This window comes from Carassius carassius, chromosome 38, assembly GCF_963082965.1.
Source record: "Carassius carassius chromosome 38, fCarCar2.1, whole genome shotgun sequence".
Classification (NCBI taxonomy): Eukaryota; Metazoa; Chordata; class Actinopteri; order Cypriniformes; family Cyprinidae; genus Carassius; species Carassius carassius.
Window position 1 is genome coordinate 19978873 of NC_081792.1, and position 25680 is coordinate 20004552.

The 25680-nt window shown below is 37.0% G+C and overlaps 1 protein-coding gene across 1 annotated transcript; it reads left to right on the plus strand.

The window, feature by feature from the left end:
- The first annotated feature begins 407 nt into the window (after window positions 1-407).
- On the plus strand, window positions 408-24076 carry LOC132119528 (fer-1-like protein 4). The gene is made up of 46 exons (XM_059529572.1): window positions 408-693; window positions 880-935; window positions 4844-4932; window positions 5078-5177; window positions 5357-5451; window positions 7431-7472; window positions 7557-7727; window positions 7930-7990; window positions 8075-8206; window positions 8296-8358; window positions 8570-8654; window positions 8902-9064; window positions 9148-9322; window positions 9921-10107; window positions 10533-10808; window positions 11258-11361; window positions 11789-11897; window positions 12238-12424; window positions 12525-12645; window positions 12784-12884; window positions 12995-13082; window positions 13155-13271; window positions 13374-13526; window positions 13981-14164; window positions 14300-14424; window positions 14630-14764; window positions 15049-15222; window positions 15736-15846; window positions 15975-16136; window positions 16513-16678; window positions 17389-17507; window positions 18121-18237; window positions 18328-18367; window positions 18909-19012; window positions 19177-19311; window positions 19412-19528; window positions 19989-20116; window positions 20339-20509; window positions 20778-20932; window positions 21223-21404; window positions 21840-21925; window positions 22051-22149; window positions 22654-22895; window positions 22999-23300; window positions 23389-23489; window positions 23601-24076. The coding sequence occupies exons 1-46, from the start codon at window positions 615-617 to the stop codon at window positions 23779-23781; spliced, it is 6090 nt and encodes a 2029-aa protein (XP_059385555.1). The 5' UTR covers window positions 408-614; the 3' UTR covers window positions 23782-24076.
- Window positions 24077-25680: the final 1604 nt, after the last annotated feature.

The following is a 25680-nucleotide window of genomic DNA, read 5'->3' on the forward strand; positions in this document are numbered from 1 at the left end:
AATAAGATGTTTACACACAACAACATGTTGTTCAGTTCTTCAGAAGCCAGTGTCACTGTTATACTGATTTTTAGAACTGTTGAGAAGAAATGCTGAATAAAATTGCCTTATTAACAAACATAAAACACTTTGTTTTTTTTTGTTTTTTTTAAATGTGTATATTATGTCTGCAACAAAGAAAGGCATATTATCATTCAATTTATCCCATTCCCACTTAGCTTTTTATTATTTGGAGTTTTCATAGAAATAAAATGCAGATCTGAGTACAGCTGTATACTCATATTACGCCCTTGCTTCACTAACAGTTCAACTGCTAACTATTAAATTATCATAGGTAAATATTACAACTCCTCTTCTGCCTTGGGATTTTTCCTTCAGATGGATTTCCAGCACTGTTCCTCAAGATGTCGGATCGTATGCTCAGACAATGACTTTGAAGGCCACATATTTGGATATTTTAAAGCGCCTTAATTGAGGATATATTTGTCTACCACTTATTGCAAGTCAGATTCGAGTGTCATGTTTGTACCTTTAAAACAATGAAGACCAACTTCACTGGAAGCTAACACAGTGGATCAAGATTACAAGACACAGAAACACACCAGTGCTTGGCCATGTCTATCTCCGTCCTTTTAAAGAAGTTATATAACCTGCCAGGGAAATATGACCGGAAAGTGGAATTGTCTTTTAGAGGTGAGCTCTATGTTTTAAGAAAAAAAAAAATACTATGATTAATATTGTCTGATTGGAGAATATATTCTATGTATTGAAATGTTTAGTTGTTTAGCCTATATTATGTGAGAAATAATCAAAGGATTAATATGCAGACTTTTATTTGACTATGCTGACTGTATTTTTAAAACATTGTTTACTGTCCAGGTTTTACTCACAAAACCAGGGTCCTTCAGTGTGAGAATATAGCCATCTTCAATGAGGTAACAGAGTTTCCAAAAAAAAAAACCTGCCATATTGTGAAATATTATTACAATTTAAAATAACGGTTCACTGTTTAAATATATGTTTAAATGAAATATATTTCTGTTATGGCAAAACTGAATTTGCATCATCATTCTCCAGTATTCAGTGTCACGTGATCCTTCAGAAATCATTCTAATATGCTGATTTGGTGCCCAAGAAACATTTCCTGAAAACAGTTGTGTTGCTTAATTATTTATTTTTTAGATTTTATTTTTTTATAATTTTTTTGTGTGTGTGTGGTAATGCTTTTTTCAGGATTCTTTGATAAAAAGAAAGTTCATATATATATATATATATATATATATATATATATATATATATACATATATATTTTTTTTTTACTCTCTTTTTGATCCTTGCTGTATAAAAGTATTACTCACACCAAACCTTTGAACAGTAGTGTAATTTTCACAGTGCTGATTAACCAACTTCACATTGGAATCTTTACTTATTCAAAATTAATTTGGCAAGCCATATGAAAACAACAAATGCAGCTGCTCGTTCTTATATAATGAAGTTGTTTTGGATAATACACATGCTTCAATAGCTCATTCACAGCGATGCCATAGAAGCACCATCTCTTTCTTACCGTTTTCTAATCTGGAGAACCTTCTTTTGCCACAAAGACCTTTTGTGAAACAGAAAGGTTCTTCGGATGTTAAAGGTTTTTTATGGAACCATTTAGACAAAAAGGTTCTTCTATGGCATCGAGAAGCACCTTTATTTTTAAGAGTGTATGTTGGGAAATCTTCATGCTAACCACACCTTTGCCACAGGCACTTGAACATTCCTAGAGTCTTGTAAACAACCACATCTGAGCTCAGATACAGTAATGAAATTAAAATATTTGACAAGAGGTCTGTCACGAGGTTATCCTTTAACTTAAGCTAACAGATACTAGAATAGTGGGAAGGACAAGAAAGAAAAGTTGTTCAATCTGAGTGAAGATGAATCACAACACTGGCTTTATGAGGAGGAAGTGCTTGGGATTTTCATTTATGAGAAATGCAGTGACTGAAAAGAAAAAAGAGCTTTAAAACAAACGCCACCATTTTATAGATTTTGTATGACTTATTTGATTATTTGTTTAGTTTGTTAGTTTACACACACAAAGTGCTGGTCAAAAGTTTGGTGTACAGTAATTAAAATAATTGTCATGTTTTTGAAAGAGGTCCCTTATGGTCACAAAAGCTGCATTTGTTTGATCAAAAATACAATAAAAACAAGAATATTACACAATATTGTTACCATTTAAAGTAACTGTTTTCTATTTATCATATTTAAAAATGTAATTTATTACAATGAATTTTCAGCAGCCATTACTCCAGTTTTCCATGTCAAGGATTAGCTGTAATTTGAAGGTGAAATTAGAGTCCATCTGTTCAGCGGTGTTTTCATCAGTGAGATGTCTATCAGGTGTCTGTGTGTCCTGTTTTATCTAAAGAACAGGGATTAGGGCTGGGATAAACGATTATTTTTTAAACGATCTAACGATTAATTTTCCCAGACCGATTTGATTTCAAATATCTCCCCATTAATTGACTACTAACAATTTATACATGTTGATTTACATATCTGAATGAAAAAAACATCAATTCCTTAACATTGCAATATATGTTTATTGCTCTTAAAATTACAAAATAAAAGACTGACTAAGAATGCATTACTTTGCACTTGTATAGAGATAACATTCAATAAAACCTTGAAACCTTGAAAACACATAGCTTACTGAAACAAGCTTACTGAACACATAGGGCCTAGCTTACTGAAAAAAAGTTCTTTCAGATGAAAATAACAACAACTTGATGTCTAGCATTCAATAAAAAGGTTCACCCAAAATACTTGTTTAGAGCAATTGAAAGAATACAGTATGTAAATGTAAACTTGAGGGCTTTAAGCTAATACAGAGAGTGCTTTTACAAAAAATAAAAAAAAATTAACAGTGGGAGCCAGCAGCCTGTCATGGAGAAAAGAAATCTCCGAATGCTCCACGTGAAACTTTGGCGTTCCGCCCTTTTGCTATCGTGTCTAATGATTTTGGTTAATATGCACGAGGGAGGGAGAGAGAGAGAGAGCAAGACAGCGCTGTGTAGTTTAAAGACTGTGAGTGCGCGAGCGCGCGTGAAACTTTGGTGTTTCGCCCTTTTTCTATCGTGTTTAATGATTTTGATTAATATGCACGAGTGAGAGAGAGAGCAAGAAGCGCTAGTGTTGTTTGAAGACTGTGAGTGCGCCCGGGGCTCTCTCTCGTACGCGCACTGTCACTGTCACTCACCGATCGATCACATAAGGCTTTGACAGCCGCCAAAAAAAAAAGATCAATGCAGAAAAACCCCTGGATTGGTTATATAACGTTGGACAGAATGTTGATCCGGCCATCGCGTATATTCAGCGCACATAAGGTAAACGTTTTGCAAACGTTTTTTAGAGAAATAAAAACAGGTCGACGAATCGATGCGCATATTTTGCGTCGACGTATTTTTTGCGTCAACGTCATCGATGACCTCGACGCGTTGTCCCAGCCCTAACAGGGATCTATCAAAGTTTGGTCATGTTTGTGGAAGTGTATCATGGCGTTCATCAGGCTAGAAAAGGTTACAAAGCCATCTCTAAAGAATTTGGACTCCACCAATCCACAGTCAGACAAACTGTGTACAAATGGAGGAAATTCAAGACCACTGTTACCCTCCCCAGGAGTGCTCCACCAACAAAGAACATTCGTGTAATAGTCTGTGAGGTTGCCAAGGACCCCAGGGTAAGTTCTAAGTAAATAAAGGCTTTTCTCACATTGGCTAATGTTAATGTCTATGAGCCTGTCATCAGGAGAACACTGAACAACCATGGTGTCCATGGCAGAGTCGCAAGGAGAAAACCACTGCTCTCCAAAAAGAGCATTGCTTCCCATCTGCAGTTTGCTTAACATCATGTGGACGAGCCAGAGGAATAATGGAGAAATGTTTTGTGGATGAAGGAGACCAAAATAGAACTTTTGGTTTAAATGAGAAGCGTTACGTTTGAAGAGTAAAAAACACTGCATTCCAGCATAAGAACCTTATCCCATCTGTGAAACATGGTGGTGGTAGTATCATGGTTTGGTCCTGTTTTGCTGCATCTGGTCCAAGACGGGTTGCCATTGATGGAATGATGAAATCTGAATTAAACCAGCAAATTCTGAAGGAAAATGTCAGGACATCTGTCCGAGAACTGAATCTCAAGAGAAAGTGGGTCATGCAGCAAGACAACGACCCCAAGCACACAAGTCATTCTACCAAAGAATGGCTAAAGGAGGACAAACTAATGTTTTGGAATGGCCAAGTCAAATTCCGGACCTTAATCCAATTGAAATGTTGTGGAAGGACCTGAATCAAGCGGTTTATAGGAGGAAACCCACCAACACCACAGAATTGAAGTGGTTTTGTACTGAGGAATGGGCTAAATTCCTACAAACTGTTGCGCAGGACTGATCAGCAGTTACAAGAAGAGAGTCACACCAGATACTGAAAGCAAAGATTCACATACATTTGCTACAAAGATATGTTACACTGGATCATTTTTCTCAATTAAACAAATAAGACAAAATATGTTTTTGTTATTTATTTAAGTTCTCTTTGTCTACTTTACAGACTTCTGATTATGTTTTGAGACAAATTTATGCAGAAATATAGAAAATTCTAAAGGGTTCATAAACGAGCAGCACTGTGTATGGAAGAGTAAGCTGCAGCTTGAGAGATCAAGACTACAGATCCATAATAAATAAAGAAACCTTTAGCCTGTGTGAAATAAATTAACGTTTGTGCTTTTTTTATTTTATTATTATTATTTTTATTATTATTACATCTGTTATTGTGTATTTATGTGACTCTAGCACTTCAGATGGCCTCACTATGGGAAGGTTGAGAGGGATGAAATTCTGTCAATCAGTGTCTACAACTGCAGTAAGATGTTCAGCAACAGGTCAGAACATGAATAGGCCCTCATACTAAAAGTATTCATTATATATTATAAGACAAGAGGGAAATTAACTAAATTATATTCAAAAGCAATTCAGTCCATTGACTAAGAGCGCTCTGTGTGTGTGTGTGTGTGTGTGTGTGCACAGATTGCTGGGAAGGCTTGTGATCAGCCTGCAGCATGTGGTGTCTGTGGGTCAGCTGCTGCTCCGTGAGCCCCTCACAGACAGTCAGCACAGTCTCACTGATGTGAGTGAATGAAGAACTGCTCTCAGCTCCAACATACTTGTTTTACATCCATTAAACAAATACTGTTCATGCTATTCTAACACTGGTGTGGTGAAGGATTGTTGAATCATTTGTTGTTAATGTGTTAGGTGTGACTGAAGCTCTTTTGTGTTGATATGTGATGATGGAGTTTATTGTAGATCTACATAGAGCTGGAGGTGAAGTACAACCCTCTCCAGGGGGCTGCAGGTGGATGGGACAGTGACGACTTCATCAGAGAACAGGACACTGTTGGGTGAGTCTGAAGACATCTTTAAGTTCATCCCATCCATCATTCCTTTCTTCCTTCATTCTGTCTGTCCTTCTTTCCATCCATTTTCCCTTCTTTAATTATTTCCACCTCTTCCATCCATTCCAAATTTTACATTCTTTCTTTTCCAATCCATCTATCCATTCTTCCTTCCATTTTCCATCTTCTTTTCTTCTATTCATCTTCCATCCATTCTTATTTCATACCTACCTTCCTCTGTTCCTCTATTTCAGAATCAGAATCAGAATCAGAATGAGCTTTATTGCCAGTTATGTTCACACATACGAGGAATTTGTTTTCGTGACAGAGCTCCGCAGTGCAACATAACAGCGACAGAACAAAAAACACAATAAGGAATAAAAAAAAAAAAAAATACAAATAGGTGGGTAAGGATTGACAATATACAAATTGACAATGTATGGCAGGTATATTAAAATGAGCATTTATGTATGTACATGTATATTATGTGGAAAAGTTTTAACTGTACGCTAAGTATGTGTGTTGGATAAATAAGTGTATGTGTATATAAATATAAATATAAGTAGTGTAGTGTGTTCCATGTATGTACATGTATATTATGTGCAAAAGATTTAAGTGTACGCTAAGTATGTGTGTTGGATAAAAAGTGTAGTGTATATAAATATAAATAGTGTAGTGTGTCCCACAGTTATTATCAGCTGTTCATAAGATGGATTGCCTGAGGGAAGAAACTGTTCCTGTGTCTGGTCGTTCTGGTGCTCAGTGCTCTGTAGCGTCGACCAGATGGCAACAGTTCAAAGAGGGAGTGTGCTGGATGTGAGGAGTCCAGAGTGATTTTAACAGCCCTTTTGCTCACTCTGGATAAGTACAGTTCTTGAATTGATGGGAGGGTTGTACCGATGATTCGCTCAGCAGTCCGGACTACCCTCTGTAGTCTTCTGAGGTCAGATTTAGAAGCTGAGCTGAACCAGACAGTTACTGAAGTGCAGAGGATGGATTCGATGATGGTGGAGTAGAACTGTTTCAGCAGATCCTGTGGCAGGTTAAACTTCCTCAGCTGGCGAAGGAAGTACAACCTCTGCTGGGCCTTTTTCACAATGGAGTCAATGTGAATGTCCCACTTCAGGTCCTGAGAGATAGTGGTGCCCAGGAACCTGAATGACTCCACTGCAGTCACAGTGCTGTTCATGATGGTGAGTGGGGGGAGTGCAGGGGGGTTTCTCCTGAAGTCCACAGTCATCTCCACTGTTTTGAGCGTGTTAAGCTCCAGGTTGTTGAGAGTGCACCAGACAGCCAGCTCTTTAACCTCCTGTCTGTAAGCAGACTCGTCACCGAGTCTGCTTACTCATTTGCCCCTTTTTTCCTCACTGCTCATTTTCCTCTATTTTCTTTAAATTTCATATTTCTTATTTTTTCCATCCATTCTTCTTTCCTTCTTTCCCTTCTTCCTACTATTTGTCCTTCATGCCTTTATTTTCTTTCTTCTGTTCTTCCTTTCTTTCATCCAGCAATTCATTTGTTCATTTTTTCCTTCCTTCTGTCCCTTTTTCCATCCTTTTCTCTTCCTTTATTACTTCCACTGCTTTCTTACATCCATTCTAACTTTTTCTTTCCTTATTTACTCCGTCCATCCATCCATCCTTCCTTCATTCTTTTTCTTTCCTTCAATCTTCCTTTACTTACATATATTCTTCATTTATTTCTTCCTTCCACCCATCTATCATTCCTTCATTCTGTCCATCCTTCCATTTCTTTTCATTCTTTCTTCCTTTCATCTGTTCTTCCCTCCTTCTGTCCCACCTTCCTCCCATACATCCTTTCTTCCTTTTTCCTTGCTTTATTTCTTCCTTCCATCCATCCATTATTCCTTCCTGTTTTCTTTCCATACTTTATTTTTTGGATGGATGTATATTTGGATCCATGGTTTCCTTCATTTCATAACTAAATCAGTTTTGTAAATCTGATTTTTCTGTATTCTATGTCAGCTCAGAGCTTGTCATCAGGAACACAGGCTTTATGGAAGCAAAGTAAGGACATCTTAAGTACATGCAACTCATTTACTCATATCCTTTATTTATGGAATTCACTCCTATATATTCAATAATTTGTAGTTCTTCAGACAGCCTGCGTCCTCAGCAGCTGGATCGTGAGACAAGAATGATCGGTCGCAGTCTTTTGAAAACTGATGAAGAGAAAGGAGACGAAGATGAAGATGACTATGATGATGATTATGACTTTGCAGATATTGAATGTGCCAATGTGACATTCACTCCCATTTTAAGGTGCATTACGTTTTAGTATAGTACATGGCACTTTACCATAAAGAAACCTATTGTATTGCAATGCAATGTAATGCACTACATCAAACATTATATAATAAAAAATGACTAGTCATGTAATTCCCATATTTGAAATTGAATCTGAGGTTAATGAGTTTGATTATAGTTATACTGCCATAACTCACGGCTGTGTTTCCGTGTGTAGCCGTTGCAGGGCTATAGCAAAGCATGAGCTTGCCGTCACACCTAAAGTGAAGTCTTTCCAGGTAAAGCAATTAAAAAAGGCCTACTTATTTCACTGACTCTGTTTGATGAGAATCAAGTAGGTTTAATCACTCTTTTTCCCTCAGGTGAATGTAAATGTGATTGAAGCTCAGAAACTGGTTGGGGTGAACATCAACCCAGCAGTGTATGTGACTATTGGAGATGAGAAAAAGCACACAGCTACTCAGAAGTCTACCAACTGTCCATTTTACAATGAGGTAACCGCTTGCAAAGAACTTGGCTTCAAGCATCTAAAGCTTTAAGCATAATTTCTGATTTGTTTTGTTTCTCTGTTTTTGTCTTTAAGAACTTCATGTTTGAATTCCAAGAGACACAAGATGTGCTCTTTGATAAAGTGATTGAGATTTCTGTAAGTATTGGCAATAAGTAAAGAGACACCATCCGGGGTGCAATTAAAGATATATAAACAAAAAGTATGTAAGAATGATTTAAAGGGACTTAAGTATGTTTCATACAGATGTTGCAACGGCTTTAATGCACTGTTTAAAGTTTCCCTTGATTATGCACATGTGAAAAGTGAAATAATTTCTGAATGCAAATACATGTTTCTTATATTTTAGGTGGTTCATAAGAAAATCCTTGCCTTTATGATGACCCACATAGGAACCTTTAAGATCGACATCAGCACAGTGTATCAGCAGCCAGGTAAACCGAGATAAACTCCGGTTTAGGAAACAAAAAGTGCTCATTGCAAGCTTTGATACATACAGCTCAAGTAAAGATACAGAAGTTGAAAGTTCATTTCATTGGTAAAATGATAATAACATTCCCTAGACATTTTAATGGTGATAATTAACTCATCACTGGTGGTTAAAAAAAAAAAAGTGATTATAGGTCTACTCTTAGAAAAATGTATCATTACAACAACTTATAACAGCAGTATATCTCACAGATCACCGTTTCTACCAGAAATGGGCCCCACTTACTGACCCAAAAGACACCCGCTCTGGAATTAAAGGCTATGTGAAGTGCACAGTGAGTGTGGTTATGAAAGGTGACCCCATGGGCATGGTCAGTCTGGCACCAGCTGGCAGCCAGAATGATGACATTGAAAAGTAAGAGCTTGCCTTATGTTAAAATGACACTTTTTGGGATCTGAAGCCTAATTTACTTTGGTACATTTTCATGTGACATGTAGGAACCTTCTCCTTCCAAAGAGGATGCCTTCAGAACGTCCTTGGGCAAAGTTTGTCCTGAAGATCTTCAGAGCTGAAGGTCTACCCAGCATGAATTCAGGTTTCATGGGGAAGATAATGAGAGACAAGAAGGTTTTCCTTGATCCTTATGTTCAGGTCATGTTCGCTGGCCAGCAGGTGATTTTTTTTTAGACTAACTATGAATTAGATATTTTGTTGAGAGTATTTCTAACACAAACGTTCAAGCAGAAAGAACTAAGTCCCTCTCACAAAGTGTTAGGTTGCATTTTTTTCTTTGATGCATGGCTTGATGGTACTATTTAAACAGTCAAAAAAATCCTCTAAGTTTCCGTTTCCTTATAATGTTTCTATAATTCCTATGTTAAATAACACTTTAGTCAAGGGACATACAAACATGCACACCCTGACGGTGCTTTTGTTTGTTAAATGGGCTGAGGTGCCGTCAGTATTTGAACGGCTTACCACACAGGGTATTGGCAAACATTTCAGCTCAAAATAAATTGTTATGATGTCAGAGCTCATCTTATCGGTGAAAGTTCAAGTGGAGTCAAGAGCCAAACCTCAAACTCTCTGTTCCCATTAAAGTGACACATTACATACAGCTACTGTGTATCATTAAATTCAGTCAAATACTAAATTAAGTATATGGTATAATACTGTAAAATGAAAAATAAAATGTAAAAATATATTATTATTTTTCATATAAAAATGCAATAAAATTTTAAGAAAATTAACAAATGTACATGTTTGGCAGGGGGAAACATCAGTAGACAGTAACACCAATGCTCCTGAGTGGAATGAACAGATATCCTTCATTGAGCAGTTTCCTCCTCTTGCTCGAAGAATCAAAATCCAGATCCTTGATGATGCCAACATTGGAGATGTAGCTGTGGCAACACACTTCCTGGACCTTCTTCAAATCTCCAATCCCAACCGAAATGGTCAGTTTCAATGAATGACAAATGTAAGGTCAACCCAAAAATGTAAATTCTGTCTTCATTTACTCACCCTCACGTTATTTCAAACCTGTATGACTTTTTCCTGATGTGGAACACAAAAGAAGATATTTTGAAGAATGTTAGTAACAAATAGTTGCATTTCCCATTGGCTTCAGTCAATGGAAAATTAATCTTTTTGGTTGGTATTTGTCAAAATATATTCTTTTGTGTTCCACAGAAGAAAGACAATCATACAGGTTTGGATTTCATGAGGGTCAGTAAATAATTAGAGAATTCATTTTTTTAGAGGACTGTCATTTCAAGTACAAATGCATTTTTGAATCCCCCAGTCATGTCTCCGCATCCTCATTTAGGTTTCAATCCCTATTTAAACGCTTGTACCTTTGTCTCTTCCCTCCATCCATCAGGTTTCAATCCCACCTTTGGCCCTACTTGGGTCAGTCTCTATGGCTCTCCTCAAAACTCCACGCTGAGAGACATCCACAGAGATCTTAATGAAGGTCTGAGTGAAGGGATCTTCTATAGGGGCAGAATACTGCTCTCGCTGAGTGTGGAGGTTTATTCCTCTCCTACAGTTGCGGTGACAGAGAGTAAGAACATTGCGAATGTGAAAAGCAAAATGAGCAGGCTTACTCTTAAACGCAAGAGTCGAAAGTCCAAGGAGAAGACAGGAGGCAAAGAAGGTAGTATCAAAAGATATACTAAGAAAATGTGCACACACATACAGTGCCACTGCCACAAAATAAGAGAGATCATACAAAATGCATGTTATTTTTTTATTTAGTACTGTCCTGAGTTAGATATTTTACATAAAAGATGTTTACGTTTAATCCACAAGACAAAAAAATTATGCTGAAATTATTAAAATAACCCCATTCAAAAGTATTTGGACCCTGGTTTCTTAATACTGTGTGTGGTTACCTGGATGAATATTAAGTGTGTGTGTGTGTGTGTGTGTCAGGAGTAACTTGTTTGTCATTAGTGGTGCAGAAATAGCTTATTTTCATGTAAGTATGTAATGTAAGATTTGATCACATACTGTGTGTCCTTTGAGTTATAGATTCTTACACACAGAGATATGTTTAAAAATGTTCTAGCGCTCTAATCCCTAATAGAGAATGCTTCTATTCAGCAATGCAGAGTCCCAGTGGGCCTGCCGCCGAGTCTGAAGATGTTGGGGCTGAGGTACCAGCTGCCGTTACAGTGGAAGTGGAAGATGTCCACCCTCTTCCTGAGGTCAGTGACCTAGTTTTCCTGGTAGGAGAGAAAACTGTCTACCATGTACTATTTCAGATTATACAAGAGCTAGTTCCAGTCTTCAAATTTGATTGGCTGAGCAGCATTACATGACAGAACTCAGGTTGTTTGGGAATTTTTTTCTGACAACAAACAAACAAATGGGCTGTCTTTAAGCCATTGAATCATTCTCTCGATTTGTTAAAAAATATTGAATCATTCACTACTGTGTGTTGCTTTGAGAATGTTTTTTATTAGTGGACAAAAATAGACAAAATAATTGCCAATAGTGTCTACAATGTTCATTTCTTGTTTACTGAACTGTTGTATAAAAGTAATATCACACTCACGACTGTGCTAATGTTAGAAACCATCATTATTACATGTACTGATTAATCAGTGGTGTATCCATTGTTTCCTCATGCAGAATTTCACTGGAGAGAAGGATGAATTTTTGTTGTTTGCATCCTTCTTTGAAGTTACAATGATAGATCCTTGTATTGGCTCCAAACCTGTCACATTTGAGCTGTCCATAGGTAAGACTAGACTGTTAAATCTCATAATGTCATATCCTGTGGCACTTAATGTAAACAGCTGTCTGAGTATAAGCTGCTCAAACAACATTGGCCTTCACAGCAGTGTTATTTTAGTATTATGTTTTTATATTTTTAGTTTTCATTGTAGATTAGTAATTTTATGTGTTTTTGTAATTGTATCCATTTTTGTTGCTTAATATTTCTGTAAATCTTAATTTTATTTTAGTTTTAGCGATACGTTTCATCTATTATTTATATTGAAACTTATTTCAGAGTTTTTCATTTGACAAAAATATTTTTAGTTTTAGCTATTTTTTATTAACATAGCACTGCTTCGCAGGGAATTATGGAAAAACTGCAGATGTGGTAAAGTCCAGGAAGAGTGGCAGTCAGGAGAATCTGGCTGAGGACAGACAGCCGCTGTTGGAATCAGATGATGAGCTAGAGAGAGATGAACTTCTGAGCCCTGGCCCTCAAGACAAATCTGTCACTCCACCCAGGAGACCACAGCCCACTGAATATGACAGGTAAAAAATGACAGTTCTCAAGGGTGACAGCTTATTGTTATGTGGGGTGCAGCAGGATTATGCACGGATAGCAGCAAACTTTATCCTTTTTATCATCCAGATCATTTAGTTGCATTCCCTTATTCCGAGAGAAACCATGCATCTTTGTGTGGAGCCACTTTGAGGATCACACCTTCCGATTCCACAACAGCAACTGGTTGTCCAAGATGGCTGACCGGCTGGCAAGTGATACTGAGCAGAAATTGAATACTGTGTCTTTAATGAGTCGAATTACAAATAATGATCATTCTGAAAGGATCTATTTGACTTTATTGTTAGAAAATTGAATTGAGTTTGATTTGTGTGCTATATTCTTTAAGGAATATGGCATTGATGAAGTGGAGATGCTGTTGAAAAGATCAAAAATCAAGGCTAAAGAACGTTTGGTGGATGTCCTGCTGGAATTCTTTTCCACTTGCCAGTAAGACACATTTGCATGACTATTATACTGAGTCTGTATTTCACTTGCAACAACTGTTTCGTACATAGTACATTATAGATAATAGAAAGCTTGTTCTCGTCTGCTTCTAGTCAGTACAACAGTAACTTAGACAGGAAGAGGAATGCTCGTCAAAACACCCTGGATAAGTGCCGTGTGGGGCTCATCAAAAGGAACATTGTGAGTGACTGTATTGATTTTGGTACACTGATTGATAATATAGTTGTACCCACTAACAGAAATGAATTGCAGGTTTTGCTGGCAAAGAAGGCCCTGAGAGTGAGAAAGAGAGTTACCAGAAATACGGTTAAAGACAGACTAGCAGATCTCAAGAATATTGCAAAGAGGCTCCGCTTTCTGGCAATAGAAGTAATGCCATCAAGATTTGCTGTGTTTTCTTGTTTACCTCAATACATATATAAAAATGCATGCAGAATTATATGTAAGTGTGATTGTGTTTTCATATGGCAGCCTCAGAGCACTCTGCCTGACGTGTTTTTGTGGATGTTGAGTGGAGGAAGGCGAGTGGCCTACGCCAGGATCCCTGCACACTCCATCCTCTTCTCATTGGTGGAGGAAGAGAAGGGGAAAGACTGTGGGAAAATCACTACTGTGTACATGAAGGTGCATTCCTACTTCATACTCTTTATTGCAAAATCTTGCTCTGTCCAATCCAGTAATTATTATTATTATTATTTATTGTTCAGACTTTCTAGTCATCAAAGAATTGCTGTTTACACAATAATAATAAGTAGCACAGCTGTTTTCTACACTGATAAAAATAAGAAAGGTTTAGTGAGCACCAAATTAACTTATCTAATAGATTTCTGGAGGATCTTTTGACACCGAAGACTGGAATAATGTCAGATTTGCCATCACAAAAACAAATACCATTTTGTAGTATATTAAAATAAAACATTTATTTTAAGCTATAATAATATTTAACAATGTAATTGTTTCTACTGTATTTTTGATAAGATAAATGCATTCTTTCAAATGCATTAAAAAAATCTCGCCCACCACTTTTAAATAGTACTGTATATGTTTTTTATTCATTTTTTAATTCATTTTTCTATAGACCCCTGGAGGACCAGTGGGGGAAATCTTTGCTAAACTGGAAGTATATATGTGGCTTGGAATCACAAAGTATGCAAAAAACTGTGTCACCAGCCTTCCAGCAGAGTTTAGACCCGTTTACGAAGAGGCGACATCTGGTCAATCAATCCCCCGTAACATGCCTCCCACCAAATTAGCAGTAGAAGGTGCTTTCATTTGATTCATTTTAGCCAATACAAACATCTTGATACTCTCCATAATTTGTCTCGGACCACTTTGAAAACCAATATATTTTAATTTGGATGACATTTGAATTTATTTTTACTTGTCCTTTCATCCAGACAGTCGTTATTTCCAGCTACGTGCTCACATTTATCAAGCGCGTGGCATTATTGCAGCTGATGACAATGGACTGTCCGACCCCTTCGCCAAGGTTGTGTTCAGCACACAGTGTCAGGTCACACGGGTGGGTCTCGCATATATTAACCCATAAGTTCATTTTATTCTCTGTCCTCAATAAAAAAGCACTATATGCAAACTAACGTTTATTCACATTGGATTTATTGGTCATTTATGACAAGTCTGTTAAATGCAGTGGGATCTGAAAAAGCTTTGAGATGAGCCTTCAATTTTGTGTCTCAGAGATGTTTAAAAGGTTGTATTCTTTGTAGGTGATGGAAGAAACTCTGTCCCCGACGTGGTCTGAGTTACTCCTTTATGATCAGGTTCTGATGGAGGGCAGTAAGGATGAGTACAGAGAAGACCCTCCTGTGGTCATCATCAAAATCTATGACTACAACAAACTAGTGAGTGACAGTTTTTAATTCTTTAACTGTTTTGGAATCATATAATCTATGAATCAACTGTAAATGCCAAAATAAATAAATAAATAAAGATGCACCATTTTAATGTTAATGTTATAGCACATTGATTATTCCTGTTTAGAAAGCGTGCTTATATACTATATACAGTAAGACTATATGTAATGTTTATTAATAGTCTAGAATACTAAAAGTCACATTTATGAAAGTTTATTATACAGTGCAATGTATTTAATAGCTTTTTGTGGTACATCTGAATGTTACAACAGGGCAGTCCACAAGCCCTTGGTTGTGCATTTGCTAAGCCGGAGTTGAAGTTTGTGGAAGAGCCATATAAAAAACCCCAGCTGCAGTTTTTTGAGATCACAAAAGGCAAGAGCAAAGCTGGTGAAATTCTGGCAGCTCTTGAGCTCATCGAGTTGGATTACTCAAGCTTTGGAGAGGTGGGACTCTGGTTTTTCTTATGAATTTTCACTGCAAAAGACAGTATAGACATGGCTTAAAGCGTTCATTTGTCTGTTAGAGAACAGCTTTATACATCTGAATTAATAGAAGGATGTATATTCAAATATTTAATGTTTTTAAAAGTAGTCTCTTATGTACACCAAGGCTGCATTTATTAGATCCAAAATACAGTAAAAACTGTTATATTGTGAAATATTATTACAATGTAGATAAATTGCTATTCTTTTTTAATATGTTTGAAAATGCAGTGTATTATTGTGATGGTAAAGCTGGATTTCACAAAATCTTTGAGAATTCGTTCTAATATGATGATTTGGTGTTTAAGCTACATTTTCTGTTATTATTAATGTTGAAAACAGTTGTGCTGGTTTCTGACGAGTGACGACCATGGTATAGATCAGTGCATGTAGCCAATCCACCTCTAGCCATACTTGTAAGTCTTAAAATATGCCTTTTAAATGTCACGTTTGTGTGCTCTGAATCCATCTCAGCCAGCTCTGCCACTGGATGTTGACCCCAAGGAACCACAGTACATTGAAGAAGAATGCTATTATATTATCCCTGAGGGTGTTCGCCCTGTGCTCAGAAAATACAGAATAGAGGTACAATCTTGAACAGATATAAAGTGAATCAAAATCGCAAGAGTTTTTTTTTACATCAACATTTTAAGATCTTAAATGCCTTAAATGCACTGGCTACAGTGTTTTGAACTCAAACCATTAAATGGCAGGTGCTGTACTGGGGCCTGAGAGACCTGAAAAGGGTCAACCTGTTTGAAGTGGAGCGGCCTCAAGTGAAGATTGAGTGTGCGGGCCAGATGATCGAGTCGGAGGAAATTCAGAGCTACAAGCTGAATCCCAACTTCAATGATGTGGTTAAACACTTTGATGTTGTAAGAATTCCTCTTTTCAAAGTATTAGACTTTATCTCAAGAGCTGTGTTGAGAACATACGTCCCATACAAGCTTTGATCACATCTCCTGTCTCAGAGTTACTAAGTTAAAAAGCAAAGCAGGTGAGATTCAGGCTGCTGTTGAGTCTTATGTCTTCTTTAGAATGATTCATCACACAATATGCAGTCAGTGCATGTCTTTGTTAGTAATAGATATTTACTTGTGACTGTTTGGTGATGCCTTTTGCCAATAATTTGATATTTAAGGTTTTAGTAAACCTTTAAAACTTTTAAATATTTGATGAAGATGATTTAATATTAATTATTACAACTTGCTTTTATTGCACAGTAGCTCATATCTGGTCATGTGTCCTCAGGAACTTCCAGAGCTTGTCTACCTGCATCCTCCTCTTACGATCTTCGTAATGGAGCAAAGGGCTTTCGGGAGGCTGGTCCTGGTGGGAACTCATGTGGTCCAAAACATTGTGCAATTTGGTCCCAGGGACCAAGAGGAGTGGAAAGATGAGGAGGAGGAGCCGGAGGGTATGGAACCTTCTATAACTCATATGTTTGTGGTTTAAAAACCAAATATAAAGCATGTATATGTCCTAATATGTGTACATAAATAAGTGCACCACATTCTTTTTCTTTATAAACTAGAAATTTCATGAAACTTTGTTAAAATGAGAAAAGACTCTGACCACACTTATATGCACATCATTCTTGTTAAAGTCCTATATTCTGGTAGAGTTTTTTTTTTTAACTTTAGATGATAGAACTTGTTTGGTTAACTGAGTATTTTGCACAATTCAATTAACTCATGTCTCATTTATGCTCTTGACAGCAACACACAATAATTACTTCCAAAGAATTGCAAAATGAAAGCTAATGAGAACTCTTACAGCACTATTATAATATTTGTAAAGCCTGATTATTTCAATACGTTTTTATTCAAAGAAACCGTCTTTTGCATTCATAATTGCATTCATTTGGACCTGTGAATTTAACAGTGAATGCTCTAAATAACATGATTACATTACATGTCAATTTTAATAATATTTAAGAATAATACTGTTTTTACTATTATTGATCAAATAAATGCAGCATTGGTGAGCATGAGGGACTTCTTTGAAAAAAACAAGTATATATTTTGAATAATATCAGTATTTTTGCACATCTAAATGTGCTCACTGTTGTAGACTGTAGCTTTTAATATATTTTAATATAGAACATTCCTAAACATTCGTTCACAGTTTTAGAGAAGAAGCCTCCCCAGAAGACCACTCCTCTAACTACAGTGATCACCATGGATTTGGGAGGACTTCCTATGAAGCATAGCAAAATTCCTATTAATGCTCTTAATGTAGTCATGGTAAGTTTCATTATCTGTATTTTTCAGTCCATAAGAATGAACGCTTTCTTCAGTGTTCCTCAAATGGCTGCACGCCATATGTGTGAAGCAGTTTAAAGATGATATCTGCAATCTTTCACCAGTTTTTCAGAGATCTTGCAAACACTTTCATTCAGCCACATACAGCTGCCATGTGGTCGTGGGGTATCTAGCCTTGGTGCAGTGATGTTAGCTGGCTGCTTTGGGATGTTTAGAATAGCTCCTAATGAGTACTTGGTGCACATGTTTTTACCCATCCACAGTCCGCAGTTATTAAATGTGAAGCCCTTTGCACCCATTAACCTGTTGATTATGGTGTGAATCTGCTGGTTTGTTGAGCACAGTGAAGTGTGTTCCTGTGGCAGTTTGATCTCCTGCTGTTAGATCACTCTGATTAATTGGGCAGCCACTGCATAGCCAAGACCCCTGCTGACATCCAAATGGGATGCTTTCAATCATGAGTGTGTGCATTTGGCTTTTAAAAATCTGTGTTCATGTGCAGATTGTTATGGTCTGCTCACAAAATCAAGGTTTGGAATGAGTAATTTTTTTTTTTTTTTTTTTTTTAATGTATTGCGGAAAAATGTGCTTTCAGTCTCCAATCAAAAAAGTTATTAAAAAAGAGGAGGAGCTAGAGGAGGAGCCACCAGAAAAGGAGGAGCTTGATTGGTGGTCTAAATATTATGCATCACTGGCTGAACTTGAAAAACAGGTGATCACTTAGGCCTATTTTTTTTGTCTTAACAATGTGTCTTATTGGTTTTCCCAACATGTAAAAGTCTTGTTTCCATCTCTTCTTCAGGAGGAGAAAGAGGATGATTTGGAAGATGGACAAGATGGAGGTATTATGCTGGATGATGTAATTGTTACTATGATTTTAAATGAATCCGCGTTTTTGAACAAATCAGTTGAGTGAGTGAATCAATGACTCATTCATAAAGACTTCCATCACTTATATCACTAAATTTGTCAGCTTTTCAATTTAGAGTAGCATAACCACAATAACGAATTCAGAACTCTGAATAAAACCAATCACACAGAGGCCTCAAAACATATTTGTGCACTTAATCCATACATAAAAACTGATTGTCAAATACATTACATAACAAAATACCGAATGTAGTTGAACAAGAGATGAACCTGTGGTTACTCTTTGAGGATACCTGTGTGAATCTAAAGGTAAATTACTTCATGCAGTACAAATCAGCTATGGGCTGATTGAAAGTGAAATTACTTCTGAGAAAGTTCTAGTGTAATATGTTTGTGGATGTCACTCAGTTTGGGCACACATTTTTAGTGTGACCTAAGTGACCACATCTTCTGCTTTTGGATGCTTAGGACTAAACGTATTTCAAAGCATCAATGTAATGTCACATTCTTCAGATGGTGCACCACTGAGCATATCAGCATTAGAGGCAGAGGATGATGATGCTGTGATTGAAATAGAGCCGCCTGCTCCCAAGAGGAAGACAATTGCCACCATACAGGTTTGAAATGTTCTTCAAACTGCAATCCTTTTATTTCTTTCAATACAGTGATGACAGTGTTTTATTTCTGCTCTATGGCCATCTTAAACTATTTGCAGTATTTGCAATATACATTTTCTTTCCTTTTTCTTTTCTTTTTAATTTTTACATTTTTTATTCACCAGCTGTACAAGTCTGAACTAGAAAACGAATTCAGTCAGTTCATGGACTGGTTGCACATATTTACTGTCTACAAAGGCAAATCCAACCTGGAAGATGAAGAGGAAGATGAAAGTACGAGATATATGGGTAAATACAAGGTGAGATGTGCATTTTGGGAAGCTCTCATGGATTGGATCAACAGTGTGACAGCATGCATGAAAAAAAATGAGGTTAAAGCAGAGCTGTGCTTCATTGCAGGGGTCGTTTCTGATGTACCCCATCGCTCCTGAAGACGAGGATGCAGACTGTCAGATTACTAATGGAATACCCAAAAATACACCCATCAAAGTCCTTGTGAGAGTATATGTAGTAAAAGTGGGTATCAGTTGTTCAAAAACATTTCCTTTTTTTCATTTTACAAATTCTGCACAGTTTGTGGAGAAGAGTGGACATGAACATTTTAGATTTAAGATTAATTTAAATGTATGAGGGAAAGTCAAATGTTGTCATTTTGTCTCTGAAGTCAGTTTGAATGCATGTAATTGATCTTATTATGAACGATTCATTCATGCATGTTTCTCCAGTAATTTTTTGTTTTTTTTGACCTCATAACTTGATTATCCAGTGAAACATCAGACTTCTCTCTGTCTCTCTAGTGATCTATGCCAGATTTCTCCAGTCATTTTTTGCAGATAAACAGTCCTGCATGTGTCAAATTACACAATAATGAGAAAAATGTTAAATGGTTTTAAATGGATTCATCATTTCCCCTTATATTTTCTGTGCATTAAATCTGAATTTGAACAGTTCATGCATTTTTCTTGTGAACCCCAAGGCAACCAATCTGGCACCCACAGACCCGAATGGAAAGGCAGACCCCTATGTGGTGGTAAAAGTCGGGCAGCAGCAAATGGACAGCAAAGAGCGCTACATTCCCAAACAACTGAACCCAGTGTTTGGAGAGTAAGTGCTGTATGTTCACAACATTCAGTATGGCGGCTGAAAGAATGAAAAATTTAATTGCGATTCTCATAGAGGTTTTGGCTGTATTTTTTACTCTTGAGGCCACATGCACATTGAAAATTATAGTTGTTTAGCATGATTTGAGTTAAAGATACTTAATCTATGATCTTGTTCTCAGATTTGATTGCTGATTTGATATGCTGAGCTTGCATCTCCCCACAGAGTTTTCGAATTGACCGTGTCTTTCCCCCTGGAGACAGAGCTCACACTGTATGTGTTTGACCACGATCTTGTGGGCTCTGATGACCTGATCGGTGAGACCCGCGTGGACCTGGAGAACCGTTTCTACAGCCGCCACCGCGCCGGATGTGGTCTGGCCCTTCATTATGATAAGTGTGTAATGGTTTTAGCCTGTGATGATGGTGGTGATATATTTATAATGATGATTAGTATTATTATATTTGTCGTGAACCACTGCTGTCATTGTCATTATTATATACATCATCATCAGAATTTCTTGAAGCTCATCGACTGCTTTAAGCTAATATTCGATAAGCAGCTGCCAAATTTCAGAGACTGAGAGAAATCAAGCAGTTTCGTGGCCTGATTTTCATTTGACTCTCTGCAGGTTAAATCATTTTAGACTGTCTTGTGATTTCAGGGATGGCTATAATAAATGGAGAGATGCCAAGAAACCCACTGCGATATTATTGGAGCTTTGCCGCAAAAATGGGATTCCATCTCCAGAGTACAGAGAGTCTGAAATTAAAGTTCTCAACAAGATCTTCAAAGTTCCCAATGAGGCTTTTCCAGAAGGTGGAAATACAATTTTATTCATAGAAAATAAAGATTATAAAGCACCTTCATGTAATACAAAGAGTTATACAAAAAATATCCATATCCTTTTATTATTTCACGACCTTGAACTAAGACATTTGTCTTTTTCTTTGTCAAAAAGCAAGCACATTTCTACAAATTGGTCATATGAATTTGTGAAATATTCTATATTCTATATATTTTTTAAATTGTGTTTTTTAATACATATACATATACTTGTACTCTTATATGGCATACTTGTTTATTAATATGAGACTTTGGTACTGCAGAGTTGCTGAAGAAGAATAAGAAGACAGAGGAAGACTATGCAGAGCTGGATGAGCATAAAGCTCTGAGTGTCCTGCAGCGCTGGAAGGATATGAGAGAGTTCAGTGAGGGAGCGTGTCCTCTGGTTCCTGAGCATGTGGAGGTCCGCTCACTGCTTAATGCGGAAAAGCCAGGCCTCCCTCAGGTCAGACTAAATCACACACACACACACACACACAATGACTGATTAGTCCTAGCCAAGGCCATTTAGCTTGGATCAAACCATCAAATTAAGTTGTGTCCCAAATGATGCATTGTATACTATACAGTTATTATATGCACTATGTACTGTTGTGTATGAATTATGTAAGGTTATTTTGTCACCCAACATCAGAGTCTGATAGCCCATCTCATTCCAGAATGTCATTAAAGCTGCAACAGTTCACTTCGGTTTATTAAGTGCATCATCTGGTCATTTTAAGTAAACTTTGTCTTTTTGGAATTTTCAGCGAGCACACTAATCACATCATTTATAATAAAAATGGCATAGAGTAGCACACAAGAATGCAAACTGGGACATGCCATTGTACTCCATGTAGCTGCATCATATTTTCTGAAGCATTTGTCTTTGACGTGACAGGGTTATGTTCACATGTGGATTGACATGTTTCCTGTGGATGTACCTCCACCACCACCTGTTAATATCAAACCTAGACTTCCAGAGAGGTAATCAGGAGACCACAGACTTCATGTAGAGAATTAAAGATCTGAAGATTTCTTCTTGCATCTCCCTTAAGTTGCTGATGTGCAAAGTTCTTGTAATGAAAGAAAATGTATCCCCATGTTTCTAGTTATGAGCTGCGTGTGATCATCTGGAATACTGACGATGTCGTACTGGATGATGTCAATCCTTTCACCGGAGAGCCATCAAGTGACATCTACGTTAAAGGGTGAGAATACACAAGAAATGAACTAAAGTTTCTTCGATACTGCTTTAAAGTTCTCTATTCCATTTTAAATTTCAATAATAATATTCCACAAAAAATTATATATGTAAAATAATATAAATATATATATATATATATATATATATATATATATATATATATATATATATATATATATATATATATATATATAAAATAAATAAATAAATAAAAATAAATATTCAGCATGGATGCATTCAGTTAATAAAAAGTAGAAGTGCAGAAATGTTAAAAGTAAAAAAAAACATTAAATATACATTGTATTTAAAATACATATTATATATTATATTAAAAAGTTATTTTAATTAGTAATAATATTTCACAGTATTACTGTTTTACTGTGTTTTAAAAATAAATGCAGCTTTGATGAGCATAATAGACTAAATAAAAAACATTTACAAATTATTTCCGACCTCAAACTAAACGGCAGTCTATAATAAAAAGCAATATTATTTTTACATTCACCAGCTGGATTAAAGGTCTGGAAGATGAGAAACAGGAGACGGATGTGCATTTTAATTCCCTCACTGGTGAAGGCAATTTCAACTGGCGCTTTGTCTTTCACTTTGACTATCTTCCTACGGAGAAGGAGGTCATCTACAAGAAGAAGGAGTCCCTATTCGCCCTTGAGGAGACTGAATTCCGCCAGCCGGCTGTTCTGGTGCTGCAGGTCTGGGATTATGACCGCATCGGCTCCAATGACTTCTTAGGTTAGTGGTTTTAGTTACTAGTCAAGGGTTCATATATGAAATCTAATCACATTTTCTAGTTAGTAAGTAAAAACATGAATTCCTTTCCAACTGTTGTGGCCAGGATCCATAGAGTTGCGTCTAAGCGATATGGTCCGTGCAGCAAAATCCTGCGAGCAATGCAGCATCAAGATGGCCAAAGACAAGGCTGGCCCTCGCTTCTCCATCTTCCGCAGCAAGAGGATGAAAGGCTGGTGGCCGCTCATCAAACTAAAGAGCCAAGAGGACATTGAGAGAGAGGAGAGGGAGGCAGAACAAGAGAAGAAAAACAAAAAGAAGAAGAAAAAGAAGTCAAGCAAGCGTAGCCAAATGAAACCAGAAGATCTGCAGTTTGTGGACAACAGTGGGAACACGTTCCTCCTAATGGTACAAGCACTTCGTCAGTGCACTAACACTGAGTAAAATGAATGTGGTAACACACCTCAGACTCTTCATTCATTAATGTGGTTTTCAGGGTAAAGTGGAGGCAGAGTTCCATCTAGTTACACCTGAAGAAGCTGAGAAGAACCCTGTGGGAAAAGCACGCAAAGAACCTGAACCTCTGGACAAACCAAAGTAAGGGACTAAAGCGATCTGTGCATATATGTTCATATTAGTTTGCATCTTTTTATTTTTATTGTGTATCTATCAAAATGTGCTACATAAATATGTTTTTGTCCCCTTAAGCCGCCCCAAGACATCCTTCAACTGGTTTGTGAACCCATTGAAGACCTTTGTGTTCTTTATCTGGAAGAAGTACAAGAAGTACATCATTGCCTTGATAATTTTGGTTATCCTTGGCCTCTTCTTCTTCCTCATCCTCTACACCCTGCCTTCACACATCAGCCAGCTTATTGTCAGTGGATGAGAAGGTGTAAACAGAGAAATTTATGAATCAGCAGGGGAAATAATGATATACATAGCTTTTAATGCTTGGAAATTTCCAGATAAATGGAAAAGACAAAAGCAATAATGAATAGAATAAGACTTTAACAAACAATTGCCTGTCAATAAATTAATTGCAGTTTAATGCTTTATGATTCAATGTACACTAATGTTCAAAGGTTTTAGGGTAGTATTTTTATTTTTAGTTTTAAGAAATTAATACTTTTATTCAGCAAGGATGCATTAAATTGATCCAAAATGTTCTGTTTATCAAAGAATCCTGAAAAAAAATGTATCAAAGGTCACAAATATATTAGGAAGCACAACTGTTTTCAACATTGGTCACCAAAAACATGAATAAATTACATTTTTAAATATAGAAAACAAGTTATGTTAAATTGTATTAATATTTCTCAACACAGCCGTTTTACTGTATTTATGGAATCCACCAGTAAAGCCTTACTGTCACATGGGAATGCAACTAAAAACTAACAGCTAATGGACATGCAAATGATCACTTAATAATAAACAGTTTCCATGGTAATGTTCCTGAACTGAGCAGTGTATGAATCTATACACCAGCACACCTCAGTGTTAAGGACAGGATGTCACAAAAAAAGAAGTCAACTTTAAGGTTCACTATATGAGGCAGCTGTGGCCTGCCTAATGGTTAGAGGTTGCCGGTTCGAGTCTCGGTGCTGGCAGGAGTTGTAGGTGGGGGGGAGTGAATGAACAGTGCTCTCTTCCACCCTCAGTACCCATGGCTGAAGTTCCCTTGAACAAGGCACTGAACCCCCAGTTGCTCCCCGGGCGTTGGATCTATAGCTGCCCACTGCTCCAGGTGTGTGTTCACGGTTTGTTCACTTCTCACTGCTGTGTGTGTGAACTTGGAAGGGTTAAATGCCTAGCACCAATTCCGAGTATGGGTTGCCATACTTGGCAAATGTCACGACTTTCACTTCACTTTCACTTTCACAATTCTATGAGAATACCATGGTACTTGAATAAAGTAATCAGCTGAATAAAGTTCCATCTGATACCATCGCCATGATGTGCCTCTTTTTGTAAGGAGATCCATTTCATGCTCATCTCAGTTGTAGTTGGATTGTCCCTTTTATTTGTTATCAGATTCCATCAGCTACAGCAACTTTTAGGAGTGAATCAATTTATGAAAACATGTAATTAATCTGTCTCTTATAATAGCTTTCTGAGATATTCACTTTAATGCCACCTCTACCAGCAAACTTAATTTAATAACTTTGCAATATTTTGACAACATTTGACTTTTTTCAAATGAATTTGTTTGTTTTCAGTGTGCTCACCTTAAAAGGCCTATATATTTTTACAGTGCATGGGCATTAGGCTTCCAGTAAACACGATCTGAGTTTGACATTCTTTTGTGAATGAACAGCTTGGAAGTGTGCAGCAGGGGTCACAGGCTCTCTGCAGGGCGTTTGGGCTGTCTTTGGTAGAATGAAGCCTGCAGCTGACTGGCGAGTGAAACTCTAATCAGAGATGACAGCTGGGATAGGTGACTTCCAGTCCTTATTATTGATGTGTTATGTTATGCTATTTTCTACGCTCTCAAAAAAAAGGCAGGCAGTGTGTGGATATAGTCCCCCCTTAGACACGTTTTTAATTTTCTGTTGCTCTTGCTTAAATATTAGCTGCGTTTTGTTCGTGAATGAATCCGTGTTTTAAATGAATCATTTGACTCAATGAATCATTCATGTTTCTTTTACAAAGAGCCTACTGAACTAATACTCCCTTCACCGAACGATCGAAGTTGATGCTGTTTTAAATCTGAATGAATCAAAAAGACACTTCAATGTTTTGGAGTCAATAATATAACTCTTATATATTTGCACAGATGAATAATAAT